Genomic DNA, 18,416 nt, shown 5'->3' with positions numbered 1-18,416 from the left:
ATCACACCCACGTAAGTCTAATCACCCACGCAACGCCACTCAGCCACGCAACGTCAATCTCACCCACGCAGCTCTACTTACCCACGCAGCACCACACTCACCCATGAAGTGCTACTCACCCATGCAACTTCACTCTCACCCACGCAACACCACTCACCCACGCAACGCAACTCAGCCACGCAGTGCCACTCTTAAACACAAGCATGTCTGTGTACTCCCTCCAGCTGCACCCCAGCATATCCGTGTACTCTTTAACAATCACACACACATGCAAATTTGCAACCCCACTCACCCACGCAACGCCACTCACACACACAGCGCCACTCACCCACGCAATGCCACTCATTCACAAAACGCCACTCACTCACGCAACGCAACTCATACAGCGCAACTCTCACCCATGCAGCCCAATTCTCACCTACGCAGCGCAAATCACACCAACGCAAGTCCAGTTACCCACGCAACGCCACTCATCCATGCAACGCCAATCTCACCCAGGCAGCTCTACTCACCCACGCAGCGCCACACTCACCCATGAAGCGCTACTCACCCATGCAGCTTCACTCTCACCCACGCAATGCCACTCACCCACGCAACGCCACTCAGCCACGCAACGCCACTCATTCACAAAATGCCACTCACTCACGCAATGCAACTCATACAGCGCAACTCTCACCCATGCAGCCCAATTCTCACCTATGCAGCGCAAATCACACCCACGCAAGTCCACTCACCCACGCAATTCCACTCAGCCAAGCAACGCCAATCTCACCCACGCAGCTCTACTCAGCCACGCAGCGCCACACTCACCCATGAAGCGCTACTCACCCATGCAGCTTCACTCTCACCCATGCAACGCCACTTTTTATTATTGCTCGCAATTTTGGCACTTAAGATGTGAGAGCATGCCACCCAGCCCTCCCTCTCTGCATGTGTTCTCCTCCTTTTGTCAAATTAATTTGCATAGTTGTGCTTTAGTGAGCCCACAGTAGTAGAGCACACGGCGTGAAGAAGTGGCATAAATGTCAATGCAGAACAGCTTTACACCACCCACTTGTGGGATTTAAAAATAAAATAGCAGAGTTGGCAAGCAACCTCTATTTTTACAGGCCCTGCTGCAGTCGTATCATGTCACACTTCACGGCCATCTGTCTGACTCGCAGACTTTCTCCCCCCAGCATTCTCTGGCGTCACACTTCGTCTCGTTTCACACACTACACACATCAACAGCCATCAGTGCACACTTTCACCAGGCATACACACCACCGGACGACAATGCACACAAGTGTACATCAAAGTCATACAATGTACATGCTGTATTACAATGACCTGTTATCTATCAAAGGTTAACGACATGCACAGTGGTCAGCCTAAAGATAAAAAGTACAAAACAATATCACAATACGTTCAAATACTGTACTTCAACATAAATTAAGGTATTCGAAAAACTAGGGAAAGGAAGCTGCCCTGTATACTCGCAAACAGGATATGGTTTCAGTGAACAGAAACCACTTCAAAAATAGGAAAAGGCAGGAAACGCGCGAACGTAGCGCTCAACCATAAGTGCAAGTTTTTGCAGCCTTCGGTGTACTGTTCAAAGATAGCTAAATAAAAAACAGTGCATTTACTGCCATCTTTAATAGGAAGCAATCTGTGCTCAAGTCCAAACAGAAGGTGTCACATTTCCACTAATTAACACTATTAGCATTGTAAATGCCAAAGTAAGAATTTTCCACAAGTTAAAATTAAAAAAAAAAAAAAACTTTGTAATTTACAATAATAATCCCTCAAACTTTACTAATGCGAGCCCTATTGCATTGCAAATGCTTGTTTCCATGGTGCTATGGAGTCTTCTAGGTATAAGATTATTGTTAATGAGCGCAGTCATCAAAAAAGAGTTGTCAAAAAGGAGGAAGATATGAGGTTAATTTCTCGTTTTATCTACATTTTACAGATGAAATAATCAGTCGCCCGGGCCCAGAATAAAACAGAAACAAGGAGTAGTGTTGGAAGTCTGAACTCAACAATTTAAAACTGGAACCAGTGTCTTTAATGAATGTTATTAACATTGCCAATCTGGCTTTTTTTGCGCTAACACAACACAACAGCTTTTTTGCATGCCTGTGTTTGCATGTGTTTGTCTATAAAGCCAGACCTAATGGTTTCGCGGAACACATATTTGTTATTTAGTTGTGATGTATAAGTACGAGCATTATAGTGGTCAACAGTGTGAAGCACAAACCTGTCCTGGAGTTTCTCCATTGAACTAAACGTTATGGAAGAGTACCTCATGGGCACACAGTCACTCAACAACTGGGCCAACAAATTCCACTGCGTTACAACACTCGTGTCTCTCTGCGTGTTCCTCCACTGTGCGCTGCGCCATAGTGCTCTGGGACTCCTGCTCAGATGCAGCCTTCCCTCTGAGTTCAGCTCTCTCCTGAAGGACGCAGTTCTTCACAATGCTCATGCAGGTGACTTTGAACTTTTTGATCTTATACGCGTACACAATGGGGTTCATGCCTGAATTTGCATGAGACAATAAAATAGCGACATAGAAGACGGCTTTCGGGATGTGAGTATTGGGGTTGAAAAGTAGCAGACAGTTCAGGATACAGAGTGGGAGCCAGCACAGGGCGAACAGAAGCAGCACAAGTGCCAGCGATTTGGCTGTTTTGTTCTCCTTTCTGTAATATTTTTGTGTGTCTTTATTTTTTGTGTTATTTTGACTCAATAGTTTTCGAATGCGGTAAAAGATTTCGGCATATAATATTATCATAATGATTAAAGGTGACAAGATCCAACCAAAAGAGCTAAAATATACCATGAAATCCATGCTCACTACTGATGTGAATTGACACGCCTGGTGAGTGATGGCAGTCTCGCCGGCAGGTAGCCGAGCCCTTTCGTTCCAGCCAAACATGGGCAGAAAGCCCATGAGTGAAGACACAACCCAACACACACTGATGCCTGTCCAAATCCTCCTGGTAGTTACCACCGTCCTGTACCTGGAAAAAAAATTAGACAACCTTTAGAAAGCTCATTAAATAATATGAACAATCAACGTAAGGCTTGTTATCTTGAGTTTGTCTAACAGGAAATTGTTAGTGACATAATAGTGAAAAGATCGCCAGCAAAATAGGACTCACTTGTATAGAGTAGTTTTCTATTCAGATTTTCACAATTTAAGGCTCAAGGACCCATCTACATATATAGACTACCCTTCATACATAGGCTACCAGAACTCCCATTGACACAAGCCTAATGCCCTTTGACTCAAAATCTTTATGACACAGAACCATATCAGTCTATTGTATGCAAATACTATTTGTAACCAATGAATTTTGCATGGCTGAGGTGGTGTCAAAATAATTATAGTGGATGTAAACTTAAATAAATAGACCACAACTTTTCCCTATAGTTTCTCTGTATGCATGTTAGACCTGGCACCATTGGTGTGAGTCTCCCTTCCATCTTTCGCTTTTTGTCTCCTCTGGGTTTGCTGGTGTTAGATGCTCTGGGCGCTGTGCGCGAATGCTCCCCATTGTAAATTGCTTGTATGCATTAGTATTCCCATAATTGGCTCATTTGGTTTACCTGTTAGTCCCTAATATAGGGCACCGTGTGTGCCCAGGGCTGGTAGACCAAATACTGCTGGTGGGCCTGCATCGCTGATTGCGCCACCCACAGAAGCAACTTGTTAAGTGTGTCCCAGACCAGCCATTGCAGCGTCTGTTTGCAGTCCAGAACTGCTGTGCCTACTGTGAAGTGAACCCACTTCCCAGTCCCTAAACCGTCCCTTGGCATCATGTAAGCCACCCTTATGGCATGGTGCATTGTATGTGAAAGGTAGGACATGCCTTGGTCTGTGTAGCATGCCCTGATAGTGAATTTCACTCCATTTCGTTTTTCACTATTGCGAGGCTATCTGTTCCCTTAAGCCAGGATGGGCAGTTTGATTATTAAATTCTAAAATCCTAATTGACCCAATGAACATTATAGGAAAGTCGAATGTTATATGCCTGAGCTCGGAATATTAAAGTGCATCTTTTAGTGAAGATTATTTTTATATTCTGTGTTTGAAAATACCATTTTTACAAAGTAGGTATTTTCTTGCCTAAGCCTTCCAGTGTGCTCTGCTGTTATGTGTATTAGCTGCCTGGTTTTGGAGGGACAGGGCAGTCTGAGCCCGACCTGGATTGAATAGAGAGATCTGCAGTTGGAGTATGGGGAGGGATGACCCTTTGATCTGAGCAGAGGTGTGCCTGTCAAGGTGAATATGGCTCCACGGAATGGCGGAATCGGCACTAATCAAATCTTGTGATGAGGTAAGGGAGGGTCTGGACTGTGGCCGGAAGGCTATACATAAAATGTTAGATCTCTCAGCAGCCTTCGACACAGTCCATCATAAAGTTTTGATGGACCGGTTGTCGGGGGCAGGTGTATGAGGGGTCGCTTGGAAACTCTTTCACTCCTTCTTATCAGAGAGAACATAAACGGTCGATTTAGCTAATAACAAATCTCAGCCTTTCAGCCTTCCTTGCGGGGTGCCTCAGGGGTCGTCACTGAGCCCTCCGCTCCTTAATATCTAAGTGACATCCCTGGCAGCCCAGATTAGATCGTTTGGTTTTCAGCTGACTCTTACGCTGACGACACTAAAATTGTACTATACTTCAATGACGGTCAGGTAAAAGAAACAGGAGTTCGCTTCCATGACTGCATGAAGGCCATTGCAAGTTGGATGTCAGCGAATTGTTTAAAACTAAATTCCAACAAAACTGAGGTGATTGTATTTGGAAACAACCCTAATGTATGGACCCCAGATTGGTGGCCAACAGATATGGGAAATCATCCTACCCTCTTAAAGTGAAAAATTTAGGATCAATAGTGGATAATAGACTGACTTTCTGTGCCAACATTAGTTCAGTTGTATCCTCTTGTTTTCTGATTTTGTGAGTTTTAACGAAAATAAAACCTTATCTCTCGGACGTTAGCTTTAGGGCGGTAGTTACAGTCCTCGTAATGGCACGCCTGGACTACTGCAATAGCATCTATATGAATGTCCAAAAACAACTTCTCAATAGGCTTCAGTTAGTTCAAAATGCAGCTTCCCAAATTTGTTTCGGTTACACTGGCTGCCGGTGAAATAAAGGGTTCGCTTTAAGGCCCTTTGTATAGCTTTAAAAGCCCTTAATGGTACTGGCCCTGACCATCTGAGGCAAAGGTTCAAATGGTACACCCCAGTAGGACCCTACGATCCTTGGGTACAAAATATATCCAAATACCCACCTTAAAAAAAACGGCTGGGGAGGTAGGAGCTTTATTACCTGCACATCCAAGGCGTGGAACGAGTTGCCGTTCTACCTGAGGAATGCTGCCAATCTGCTCTCCTTCAGAAGGGGTCTGAAAACCTGGCTGTTTTCTCATTGACCGCTTCGACCAACGTTTAGGTAAAGCTCAGCGCCAGGACACCCAAGGGTATTTGCGCGCTTCTTATAAATTCAAATAACATAACATAACATAACCTCCCACTGTGCGTCTGAGGGCAGACCCCCACTTCCTGAAAGGCAGATGAAGCCTTGTAAACAAAGTGCTACAGGACGACACCAAACTGGTTCTGGCTGGGTTCAGTGGCTTGTGACTTTTCAGAACAAGGACTTTTGCGGTATAAATATCTGTTAAAACCCCTACATGGTGTGTTACTTCTGGATGTCAAGACGAACCTCTGTCCGTGTAACTAGAGGGAAAGGACTTTCATCCACCTTGCTGAAGCAACTACCCAAGGGCCTGATTTGAGCTTGCCTCCGGCTGAAGTCTCAGGGACATTAGACTTCACCCATCAGCCTTCTGAATTCCTATTGAGGGAGATTCTACATGGAGGTGAGGCTTCTGTCGAGAATTCCAGAACCTCTGGGTCTACTGCAGGGAACGCAGGCTGAGAATCATCGCTATCGCTATTGTGGCCCACTGCAGCTGAAGAGCTTTGCCGCTGAGAGCCCGCATTTGTCTGTGCTACGAGAACCATCGCTATCGCTATTGTGGGCCGCTGCAGCTGAGGAGCTGTGGCCGCTGAGAGCCCGCATCTGTCTGTGCTACGAGAATCATCACTATCGCTACAGCGGGCCGCTGCAGCTGAGGAGCTGTGCCGCTGAGTGCCTGCACAGTTGGCTGCCTTTAAACACCGTCCCAGGATCATCGGGAGTGCAGGCCGCGGACCGCTGCAGCTGGGTGCAATGGCCACTGCAAGTCCGCCTGTCACTAATGCGGCTTTCTCACGAAGCTGTGTACCGTGCCCCCTTCAAACCTCAGGAACATTGTGCATCACCGGGTCACGTAGACCCCGGCCTCGAACTAAGTTCTGATCAACCGCTTGTGAGTGCTTTTATTGCATTTTGAGTGAATCTATATTTATGTGCATTGTGGCTTCTTGATCGCTTTTTTTGAGCCTTGTGTCAAGCCTACATAAAGATACGTATTTTTCTATAGCTACTTGTGTGGTGTACCTTTGTAGTGTCTTCACTGCGTTATTGTGTATGGTCATAAATGCTTCACACACTGCCTCTGAGATAGGCCTGTCTGCTCGCGCTACGTTACCACATGATTGAGCAATGGGTTATCAAAGGGTGTAGCCCCCTTACTCTGACTTAGGAAGAAGGATCCAAATTTGGACATTGGCGCCAGCCGCTGCCAACTAGAGATCCCAATTTCTAACAATGCAAAAATAAACTTCCGCTAGAATTAGCTCTGAGAGATAGGAATGTGGTAATGACCTTTAAAGGATTATGTACTATTAAACAAATTATCTACCACTCTAGGGGGTATATTCACAAGAACGTGTGATAACTACCGCAAGAGTAGCGTAACGCAACTTTCAGCATCGCAGCCCATAGAGGGAAAATAACCCTGTGACAACGTGGAATTCCCAACACAGCGGGAGCATGCGATAGTTTGCCGACACCGCGGCAATGTCTGCGAAACAACCACCGCGACGGAGATAAAAACACATTCGCCAATGCGACGAAACCTGCAATGGACACAAGCGCGATAAGAAAATAGTGACAACCAGCTCGAGGGCAACAATACTCACGTGCAATGCTGGAAAATAGTACAAGACCAGCACACTGATAATGCGACTGAACAAAAATCATCAACAATAAAGTACGACGAAAGAGACCAGTGGCAGACAGAGCAGAGCCGCAGGAGCGACACACCCACCGTGCAGCATACACACACAATCAGGAGTGCACGCCGGCAGTGACAACATCCTCGGTCAAACAGCACCCCCACCACATTTGAACACAGGACACAACTGGTTAAGCAAATGTGCACAACCTGCTAAATCACATCTGGAACGTAGGGAAACGTAACATCAAAATGTACAAGTACAAGCTGAGACCTGCAAAAATGTTTATTCATACATGCAGTGCATTTGGACATTCTATACTGTTGCATGATTGCCATGGACGGTCACAATGTGACATGCTCATGAGAAGTAAGTGTCAATAATGGTATTCCTACGGGCCATTCCTGACGCTGCTGCAGTGGGAAGTGGGCCACCTGCCCCATCACCACCATCATCGGCCGGTACCTCTGGAACTGGGATCCATGGGGCCCTGGTGCGAACACAGATGTTGTGCAACACACAACACGCAACGATCAGCTTGCACACGATGTCCAGGCTGTACAGGAGCTTCCCACCTGTGCCGTCCAGGCACTTGAAACATGACTTCAACATGCCAAATGTGCATTCAAAGATGCCCTTGGTACGTATGTGGGCCACATTGTACTGCCTCTGGGCTGGTGTGTTCGGATCTCGGAGGAGTGTCATAATCTAAGGGCAGAGTGTATTTCCTTGATCACCTGTCACAGTGCAGGGAGAAAAGAGTCAATACTTTGTTCGGCAGAATGTGATGGCAGGTCCACCAATCCAGTGACTCCTGTGCTGGCTCTGTGTGGGCTGAGAGTTCACCAGCCCGCCGGGATGAGCTGATGTTGGCAACTACACCAACAGTCTGTATAGGATGCAGGGGTAGGCCAGGATGACCATGAAGTGTTGTGGTTGTGTCTGGTAGGTGGACATGTAGTTTGACATGTTGAATATGGTTTGGTCACGTGTGCATCCCCACAGTGGTGCATTGTGCTGTGGAGGCATTGTGATGTGTGGTGTGTTGACTTGGTACTTACCAACAAGCAGTCCCGTTCCATATGTGTCATCCTGGAAGCGCTGGTTGATGATGGACGGTTGGAAGATGAAGGAATCATGCACACTACCTGGGTAGTTGGCGACGACATTGGCGAAGAGTCCCCAGTGGTCCACTATTGCCTGCACATTGATGGAATGCGTGTCCTTTCTCCTGTGGTATTGGTGTGCAGAATTCGCAGGGGGCACAAGTGGGACATGTGTGCAGTCTATTACCCCCAACACAGCCAGGAATCAGTTTAGGGCGTAGAAGCCTTACTTAGTCTCCAGCTGTTCCAGCGCAGTGTTGGGGAAGTGAAGGTACTGGGGTATGAAGCTGAGGAAGGCATCCAGGACAGGTGTGATGAACTTTGATAGGGCTGTCTGTGAGACCCCTCCGACTCTGGCAGTTGTTGGTTGGAAGGTACCAGAGGCCAAGAGGTGCAGAACAGCCAGCAGCGTTGTCTGCGAAGGGATGTTGGTTCTCCGCTGTGTTGTGACTGTCAGCCTGTGGGTGATATGAGTCAGGATGCGGTGAATGGTTGTCCTTTTGAGCCTGTAGTGGGTAATGACTTCCTCGGGCGCTAGGTCTGTGAGAGTGGTGCGTTTTCGGTAGGTCCGCTGTCTTACTCTGCGCTGCCTCTGTGGTGGTCTGGGGGGGGGGGGCGGGTCCGGGTCCTGAGGGTGGTAGCAGTCCTGGGGCCGGTGGCGGTGGGTGTTGTGGCCCTGTTGGGGCTTCGAGCTGCATGATGAGTAGTTCCATGGTATCCTTCGGTCTTCGGATGTGGCTGTGTGCGGGGCTCCGTTGCCCACTGTATCTAGTCATTCGTCTTTACACCTGCTTGAGGCAGGTGTTAAATACCTGCGGCTAACGCGGCTTATCGTGTTTTTTCGGTTCGCTTCGCGGATCTGTCAGTTTGTTGTGAAAGTGGTGTTGCTGTTTTTTCGTGTGTTTCAGCACGGGAACGCCTACTCTGCATCTCATTTGCGTTGGTGTCCGCTGTTGTGTTAGGTTTTGGAGGTGTTATCGCGGGAATTCTGGCGATGTCTGCAGTTTGCACCAGCTTGTGAATACGGTGTTAATTCTACCACCACTTTTGATGCATTAAAGTGGGGATAATTCAGAGATAAATCCTTGTGAATATGCCCCTAGGTTTTATTTTTAACTGTTTAGTACGCCCACAACGTGCAAATCGCTGATACACCTGGATCATACGTCAACCAGCAAGCCTCCCCATGATAGGAGCAACAACAAGCGAGAGCTAGACTCCAGTTGTGTGGTCAAAATGAGAGATAGCTATTTAAACATAATACAATATCAAAGAATGATAATTCAGTTACATACACAATCGAAATGAAGACATTACACAAAATTCCACTGCATGTGATCATCTCTTAAATACTGCAATGAAAATACAATGATTAAGTAGTGGTAAAACAGGTAGAGATCCCAATTCTCTACTTCACATTCACCTGAAAATGGTTGCATTGAAGATAGAACATTTCTTAGTTACATACTCTGCAGGTGCAAGCACACAATGCAAGCTCACAATGTCAACAATGTGCATCCCCCACCCAAGTGGCAAATAATACCATCAACATTTATACAGGCTTGACAGTTGAAATAGGTGAGAAATTACATAAATGAAATACGATTGCTACAGATATGCACAATTCACAAGGGAATCGCATAACACCCCGTCCCTGCCAGGGCACCAGTGGCATGCCCAGCCACCCAGAAAAACCCCATTAATATTCATACCCAGGCAACCGAAGGGAAGAGCTGAGTGGTCCAGGACCAGCAGCAGGTCAGTCCCTCATCCAGACAGTCCCCTACCAGGAACATCATTACCCCATGAATGGAACAAACCAAGAAAGTAGAACTATGTCTCAGGTAGCATTGTTATCATATCGAGACATGACCATCAGAGGGTGAAGAGGTTATTTGTGAACTTGCCCTCTCCTCTGCCCAGCATGTACTTCCACTTCCACTGAGATAGCAACAATGACTGTTTGAATGAAGAGCTTCCGGCTTTTGTCGGAAAGGAGCACCCTGTCTCTGTTAAACAACTCTACACTCCAGAGCTGGACAAAGTTATGGCTTGTGGTGCTCATGAATCAGTCCGCAAATAGCTTTTAGACCAATTTGGTCATAGCCCTGTGACAAGAGCCATTCGGCCATACTGACTGAGTTATGATCTCCGACCAGAAATGTTTTGCTCCTGGTAGTCTCTTTCTCACTTTTTATAAGGTTGCAAAGAATAATTCCCTGCCTCCTAAGGGAGACATGCCATTCCCCTAACACAGTGATGGGGGTGAAATCACCACAGAGCTCAATGCCTATTAAAGATGCCAATACAGGTGCTCAAGTGGCAGCAACCTGAAACCTATACAGCAGTGTCTAACCCACAAAGACAAGTGTGTGATCTCCATCCTGGTTCCGCAGAATTTCTTACCTGCTCTGAGAATGAACGAATGGCCACAGCAGCACCTTAGCTAAATTCTGGAATGGATGTTCCTTTTTTTTTTTGCAGAGTTTTATAAAGCGCGAACTTGACCCGAACCGAACCGGGTATCAGAGCGCTTTACATAGCACCAGTTATGTTACATGAGGACACATTCATTTTGTTAGGCATGGGGAGATTAAGTGATTTGCCCAGAATCACAGGAGGTTTTAGCTACATTACCGAGACTCGAACCGGGTTCCCCCTGACACACCTAAGATTTTTGCAAAAACGTTCCCAGCTGCTGAAGTCAAGATATAAGGAGACCTGAGAGGAAGCCTTGAAGAACAAAAGAGAAAGCTCCCCTGCCACGCCAGTGCTTTAAAGCAAACTAGGATACCCTTGGTTGATGCAACTATCTGTGGGTGGGGTGCCCGAACTTGAGCTGCCCAGTGAGAACTGGTTTGGGCAGGCAGATAACTGCCTCTTTCGTATCCCTGAAATCTTGTGAGGCAGGCTATAAAATGCGCTCCTGCAGGTGGAGCAAATAAAGGCAACTCTTTGTTATCTGTAGGGTTGACCACAAAAATTGAAACCAACTTGTCAAACCTAATGCAAGATTTTAAAGATTTTATGATAGGAGAAACACCAATTTGACAGTATTCCTTGTGCAAAGTGCTTGAACACCGGTGTCATAATTTTTAACACAGTGCAAAGAGCGAGTCAGTACTGATTACAAAAATGGTAAAATAGTAATAAAAGTGGCAAAACAACCAATGTCTACCTTTTTCATTTCTCACACCTTCCCAAGATAATGACCAGGTTCATATGTTTATCAACGCAAGGTCACACCTCTTATCGACTGCCACATGTCTATAAGGAAAAATGTTATCCACGCATCTACTACAGTTCTTCATGTGTGTATCATCCACATTTGTGTAGGGGCCATATGTCAGTATAGATTTGGGCAAGTCATTTAGCTCTAGCACAGCTCAAGGTCTTCTTGGACCCTTAATCCCAAAACAAGCGGATCTTTAAAGTGGTGGTTACCTGCAATCCACGCTCTATCATCAAGTGCCAAGATTTAAAACTAAAGCTTAAATGTTTGGTGTTAAAAAGGAGAGATGGAGTTAGCTATTTACTGGGTGAATTGCATCAATGCGAAATCAGAAAACCTGACACAAATCCTGACTTCTCGCTAGACCAAATTGTGTGATCTTAAGCATACATTTTATTTTATAGAGCCCCCCCTTTTTATTCACTGTCATATTTGCTAGTGTCTTCCGATACATGAGTTTGGGGTGTTCATTGTACAAAAATAATTGATATATCAAGGTGAAATGCTTTTGCACGTTAAAGAAAGACCTTTTTTTAATTTTAAAGGCACTATCATATTTTCTTCTGATGTCCCATAGATTAGGATATATTAGGCTCTATTGGATCAGGTTCAATCCAGGATCACCTTCCTTCTGAACAGATGTTTAAGATCATCAACGTGCTCTCCCCCTATTTAATACATATTTTTAATGCATTTCCGGAGGATGGTAGAGTTCCCTTAGGCAGCAAACACACTGCGGTCATCCCTTTACTTAAAAACCCTACTCTAGATCTCAAAGCCTGGGCACATTTCCCCCCATTTTGCTTCTACAGATCTGTGCAAACATAGTAGAAAAACAGGTGAATAGTCAGCGCTCTAAGCTCTTGGAAAGTTCTGGACTGCTGCACACTTCTCAACTGGGCTTCCATACAGGCTTTAGCACAGAGACTGCTCTTTTAGGTGCAGTGGAGCATCTTAGAAAACAATTGGATCTTGGGGGCATGACGGCGGTTCTTATTCTTCTAGATCTCAGTGCAGCATTTGACAGTTTTCATGTAGTTCTGTGTCAGAAGCTGAGAGACATTGGCCTCCAGAATTCTGCTCTTTCCTGGCTCTCCTTTTTTTTTATACAGGATTGCACTTTCCATGTCTCTTGCAAGCCGTATGAGTCTTCCATTTTCTATCTGCCTTGTGGGGTTCCGCAAGGCTCTTCATTGAGCCAAACATTGTTTAATATGTATGTCATGCCCCTGGCTGATCTTTATGTATTCCTCCGGGTGTTACCTTGCGCTGTTCTTTGTTGTTGGAGTTTTGAAAATTGCTGAAAACCTGATTGCTCTAAGTTTTTTTGTCCGTCTTTATGGATAGCTCTAGGAAACTCTTTTAGAGTATCCATGCGCTTTAGAAATACATTGATTGATTGATTGTTTGTTGTATGATTTAGATGCAACTATTTTCAGGGCTCGGCTCGCGCGCAGACTCTTAGAACCCACACAGACCCTTGGCTCAGCTCTCCCCATAAATTAGCATGCTCACCCACCTCTATGTCAACATTATCACTGTCCCCGATTGCAACATTATCAAAAATATCTTGTTATTGTGAAATGAGAGAAAATATGTGCTCTCAGATGGATCCCTTAAAACTTATTTAATAATAGAGCGAACCTTTCTCTGTTAGAAGGGGAGAGAGGGAATTTACAATTTCTTTAGTTTCTTCTGCATTGAAACTCATAATTATATTGCAAAGAATGCTGCTTGTTGTAGCAATGCCCAAATGACAACAGACTGTCATCCTTGAACCTTTTATAAAGATGTAGTATTGAGCTTGTACATAGATATGCAATATAACAAACCAATCCTAACTTCATGAGGCATGTTGTCAAGTATCCATATAATAGTAATCAATCCCCCAAATTAGTCCTGAGACATCTTTGAAAATTTGTTGGGATAAACAACAATTAACTGTATTTTTCATGTAACTACTAAGCATGAATCCGGTATTGGTCTGAACTCAACTGGTCTTACCTGGTCGGAATCTTTATCCTCAGATACCTGTCGACCGCTATGGCCAGAAGAGACAGGATGGACACGTGTGTGAATATGATCAGAAGGCAGCACATGAAAAGGCAGCCGTAGAAGTGAATTTCAACCCCCAAGCTCACTACGATGGCTAAAGGTGCAACTAAGAATCCCACAGCAATGTCTGCTACCGCCAAGGACACAATGAAGTAAAATGTTGGGGTCTGAAGATCCGGATTTATCTTCACTGCCCAGATGACGAGTATATTTCCGATCACAGCAATCACAGAAATGACAGCTTCCATTACAATGTAAAAGAGATCCATTTTGTCGAGCTGGGTCGCCATCTTAAGATAGTGGTTATGGTGGTTGGTTCACAATCTGTAAACAATTTGCCGCTTCAGGGTCCAAACGGTTTAATGCAAGAGTTTGGCTCAGAGTTTGACCCTGGAGGAAAGAAAATGGACAGGTTTTCAAATTCATAAATTGATTTTAAACCTCCTAGGCATCTCAAGTCTGCTGCCAATAAGTTTGCGATGAGTAAGTACCCAGAGTGACTGTGTAAGTGGTTCAATGAGGAAACAGTTGGGTGAATGAGTAGTGTAGTGAAAGAATAGATTGTTGCTAAAATGTTGAATGAATGTTTCTGTGACTGAGCCAAAGAGTGAGTGAGAGTTTGAATGATAATCTACTAAGAATTAATGTGTTGAAAGGCAACTGGGCAAATAAAGACAATTATGAATAAGTAGTCATGGGCAAGTGAGTGAATTGCTAAGTAAATGCCAGAATGAGTATGTATATAAGCCCGTAGATAACTATGCAGTTCAAGCGCTACAAGCATAGTGCAGTGAACAGAAGAGTATCTATGTAAAATCTATTCTGTAGCATTCAATTGTTATGTGCCCTATAAATAGAAAGTGTAGAATCATGAATGACTCACTGGAAAAATGGGGTGTTTTCCACCATGATGGTTCGGAGTATGAAACAGACAAAGAGAGGGAGCATATCACTCTGACAGCGAGTTGAAAATGACAAGTAAAACTCATTGTTAGATCAAGCTTAAGCAGCACGCATGCGCTGTCTCTCAACATGCAGTATCTCCTCTGTGGGCTTAGACCATGCCCCTACACGTCCACCTGTTTTTATTTGTTCCTTCGTGTGCCCTTAAAAAATCCTTGCTTTCCTGTGGTTAATCTTCAATATTTGTCCCTCCTCTTTGAGTCAGGCTTCTGCCTAAGGCTACTGGGCCTATTGCTTGTTGCCTTTCACATTTAGGCTATATATGTTTATATGTTTAGACGCACTATTTTCTTTTTTGTTGTACTTTGTGTCCAAAACGCTCCCCGCTTCACAGCTAGCCGCAGCACTTTCATCGCAGTGGATCGCATGTGTGATATCAACATACGGTGACCAGACGTCCCGGTTTTCCCCGGACGGTCAACGTTTTTGGTGAAGTGTCCCAGTGTCCTGACACTTTACTCCAAGTGGGTCAAATTTCCCCAATTTAGAACAGTGTCCGGGTTAAACACAGAAATGTCCTGGTTTTTCACTGTCCGGTTGTGCGCATGCTCTGTTTGCACTGCGTGTGATCTCACTGAGGTGAGCGCTGTAGCAGGAAGGGAAATCCTTTGAAGAGAGACATTTTTCTCTGGATTTCCCTTCTCTTTGTCCACGCAGCACCACCTACCTCATCGTGAAGCTGGTTAGAACCACCTGTGACCGGCATGACCCTGATTTTAAGGCCTGCAGCAAGATTCCAGTGTGACCCTGCTCTGCCTTTAAAGCAAGCGAGGGCAGTCTCGGACTACAACAGAATCCAGCAGCAGCTTTGTAACGTTTCCCCAGGCCTACCAGCACTTCCGGGACCCTGCCTCCGCATCAGAGCTGCCTCATCCAGGATCCTCTGAAGCCACACAAGACTTGCCCTCCCAGCCTGCGAGCCCGCAACTTAAGTATTTTAACCCTGAGAGTTTTATATCTAATATGTTCTAAACTATTTACTATGCTAATGTGTGTATAAGTTACCACGTAAACTTGAGCCCCATTATTTAAATAGTAGTTCAATAAACAATATTGTTTTTAACATTGCATTTAATTCTAGCAGGCATGAAATACCAACGCGGCAATACTCCATAGACTAGCAGATGCAATGCAGGCCATTTGAAATGCCCATTTCGGATATCCGTTGGCATTTCTGATTCGGATACACCGCATATATTTTTGTACACTATGGGCCCGATGTAGTTTACCAAATACCGGTCGGTAACGACCGAATTCGGCCGTTACCGACCGGTATTTGGTGATTGAGATGTAGGGGCCATTATTTTACAGAATCGGTAAATTTACCTAATCGGTAAATTTACCGATTCTGTAAAATACCGAATCGGTAATTTTACAGATTCGGTAAATCCCAGATGTAGGTAGCACTGTTTACAGTGCTACATGCCTTCAGAATTCGGTATTTTATCACCCAATACAATTGGGTGGTAAAATACCGAATTCAGGTGTACATGCACATCTTTGCATGTACACCTGTGCCATGTGACACACAGACATGCCCTTAGGGCATGTATGTGTGCCACATGACACACAAGCCTGGAATTGGGGTGCTACAGGGTGTCAAACTGACACCCCGTTCACCCTTGCAGGATTTGGTATTTACCGAATCGGTAAATACCGATTCGGTATTTCCCATTAATTCCTATGGGCTTCAAGGCCCATAGGAATCAATGGGTAATAGCGATTCGGTATTTACCGATTCGGTAAATACCGAATCGTACAGAATCGGTAATGTATTACCTACATCTGCCTGCTTCCGATTTACCGACTCTTAAATACCGAATCGGTATGATTCGGTATTTAAGAGTCGGTAAATCGGAATTACCTACATCGGGCCCTATGTAAGTAAACCCTCGAGCCAGAGGCAAAGCAGGCAGCAAAAAATAACGGAAAATAACTTTTTTATATGGCGCTTTTGTGGTTTCTAGGCGCTGCAACAAATAGTTTTGGTACTGTGTAATGTCGCACAGTTTTGCCGACACAGGAATCATCTAAACAGACATGTTAAATGTACGTTGAGAAAAACAAAACAAAATGTATCTCGTACTGTTTGACTATGATCATATATGGTGCCTCGTGCAAACCAGAGGTTTGCGGTAAGAGAGTGGCGCTTGAGTAGGTCGAGAATTAACCAATGTTTCAGTAGTGTTTTTCCTAACGAGGTCGATACGGTTGATTTGAAATTGACATATTTGTACTCTATACATTTTTTGTATTGCTTTCTTTATCTTTGAGTGTTTCACACATTTTATAACCTATGAGTGTTTGGAAAGGGTTCTCAGAGGATACTATGCTCATGTTTCAACTTGTCTCTTTTAATGACTGGTGTACTTTGACCTAACAAACTTAGATGGCTTTTTTCGTACCCTTGACAATTGATATATATGAGAAGAAAGGGTGTACTTGCTGAAATACAACTTTTAATATAAGGTATTTATAGAATAGAATTGCTTGCGTTATAGAGTTACCAGTTCTCTCAACTCATGTTGACTATTTATTTTATCACATGGGTGTGTGGTTTGTTTCTTTGGTTTATTATGATTTCTCCTTTCATCTCTCATTGTTTAATTGCAACACTAGGTGGATTTCATTTTTTGTTTTACGATCTTTAGATATTCTGTGGGACTCTTATCACTGGCTCTTCTGCCTAAATGACTTTTTCTTATATTTCCCCAGGCCTACCAGCACTGCCGGGACCCTGCCTCCGCATCGGAGCTGCCTCATCCAGGATCCTCTGAAGCCACACAAGACTTGCCCTCCCAGCCTGCGAGCCCGCAACTTAAGTATTTTAACCCTGAGAGTTTTATATCTAATATGTTCTAAACTATTTACTATGCTAATGTGTGTATAAGTTACCACGTAAACTTGAGCCCCATTATTTAAATAGTAGTTCAATAAACAATATTTTTTTTAACATTGCATTTAATTCTAGAAGGCATGAAATACCAACGCGGCAATACTCCGTAGACTATCACATGCAATGCAGGCCATTTGAAATGCCCATTTCGGATATCCGTTGGCATTTCTGATTCGGATACACCGCATATATTTGTGTACACTATGGGCCCGATGTAGTTTACCAAATACCGGTCGGTAACGGCCGAATTCGGCCGTTACCGACCGGTATTTGGTGATTGAGATGTAGGGGCCATTATTTTACAGAATCGGTCAATTTACCTAATCGGTAAATTTACCGATTCTGTAAAATACCGAATCGGTAATTTTACCGATTCGGTAAATCCCAGATGTAGGTAGCACTGTTTACAGTGCTACAGGCCTTCAGAATTCGGTATTTTATCACCCAATACAATTGGGTGGTAAAATACCGAATTCAGGTGTACATGCACATCTGTGCATGTACACCTGTGCCATGTGACACACAGACATGCCCTTAGGGCATGTATGTGTGCCACATGACACACATGCCTGGAATTGGGGTGCTACAGGGTGTCAAAGTGACACCCCGTTCACCCTTGCAGGATTTGGTATTTACCGAATCGGTAAATACCGATTCGGTATTTCCCATTAATTCCTATGGGATTCACGGCCCATAGGAATCAATGGGAAATAGCAATTCTGTATTTACCGATTCGGTAAATACCGAATCGTACAGAATCGGTAATTTATTACTTACATCTGCCTGCTTCCGATTTACCGACTCTTAAATACCGAATCGGTATGATTCGGTATTTAAGAGTCGGTAAATCGGAATTACCTACATCGGGCCCTATGTAAAAAAAACCTCGAGCCAGAGGCAAAGCAGACAGCAAAAAATAACGGAAAATAACTTTCTTATATGGCGCTTTTGTGGTTTCTAGGCGCTGCAACAAATAGTTTTGGTACTGTGTAATGTCGCACAGTTTTGCCGACACAGGAATCATCTAAACAGACATGTTAA

The 18,416-nt window shown here is 44.5% G+C and overlaps 1 protein-coding gene across 1 annotated transcript in view; it reads right to left on the bottom strand.

The window, feature by feature from the left end:
• Positions 1-1,634: 1,634 nt before the first annotated feature.
• The window catches only part of LOC144753646 (adenosine receptor A3-like), a 52,435-nt gene continuing 35,653 nt past the window's right edge, over positions 1,635-18,416 (bottom strand). The window contains exons 2-3 of the mRNA XM_078641268.1: positions 13,466-13,906; positions 1,635-3,008 (exon numbers count right to left, since the gene is read on the bottom strand). Of these exons, the coding sequence (XP_078497394.1) occupies positions 2,303-3,008; positions 13,466-13,806 (1,047 nt within the window). The 5' untranslated portion in view covers positions 13,807-13,906 and the 3' untranslated portion in view covers positions 1,635-2,302. The remainder of the gene's footprint in view (positions 3,009-13,465; positions 13,907-18,416) is intronic.

This window comes from Lissotriton helveticus, chromosome 5_1, assembly GCF_964261635.1.
Source record: "Lissotriton helveticus chromosome 5_1, aLisHel1.1, whole genome shotgun sequence".
NCBI lineage: Eukaryota > Metazoa > Chordata > Amphibia > Caudata > Salamandridae > Lissotriton > Lissotriton helveticus.
This window is presented reverse-complemented; position numbering and strand designations above follow the sequence as displayed.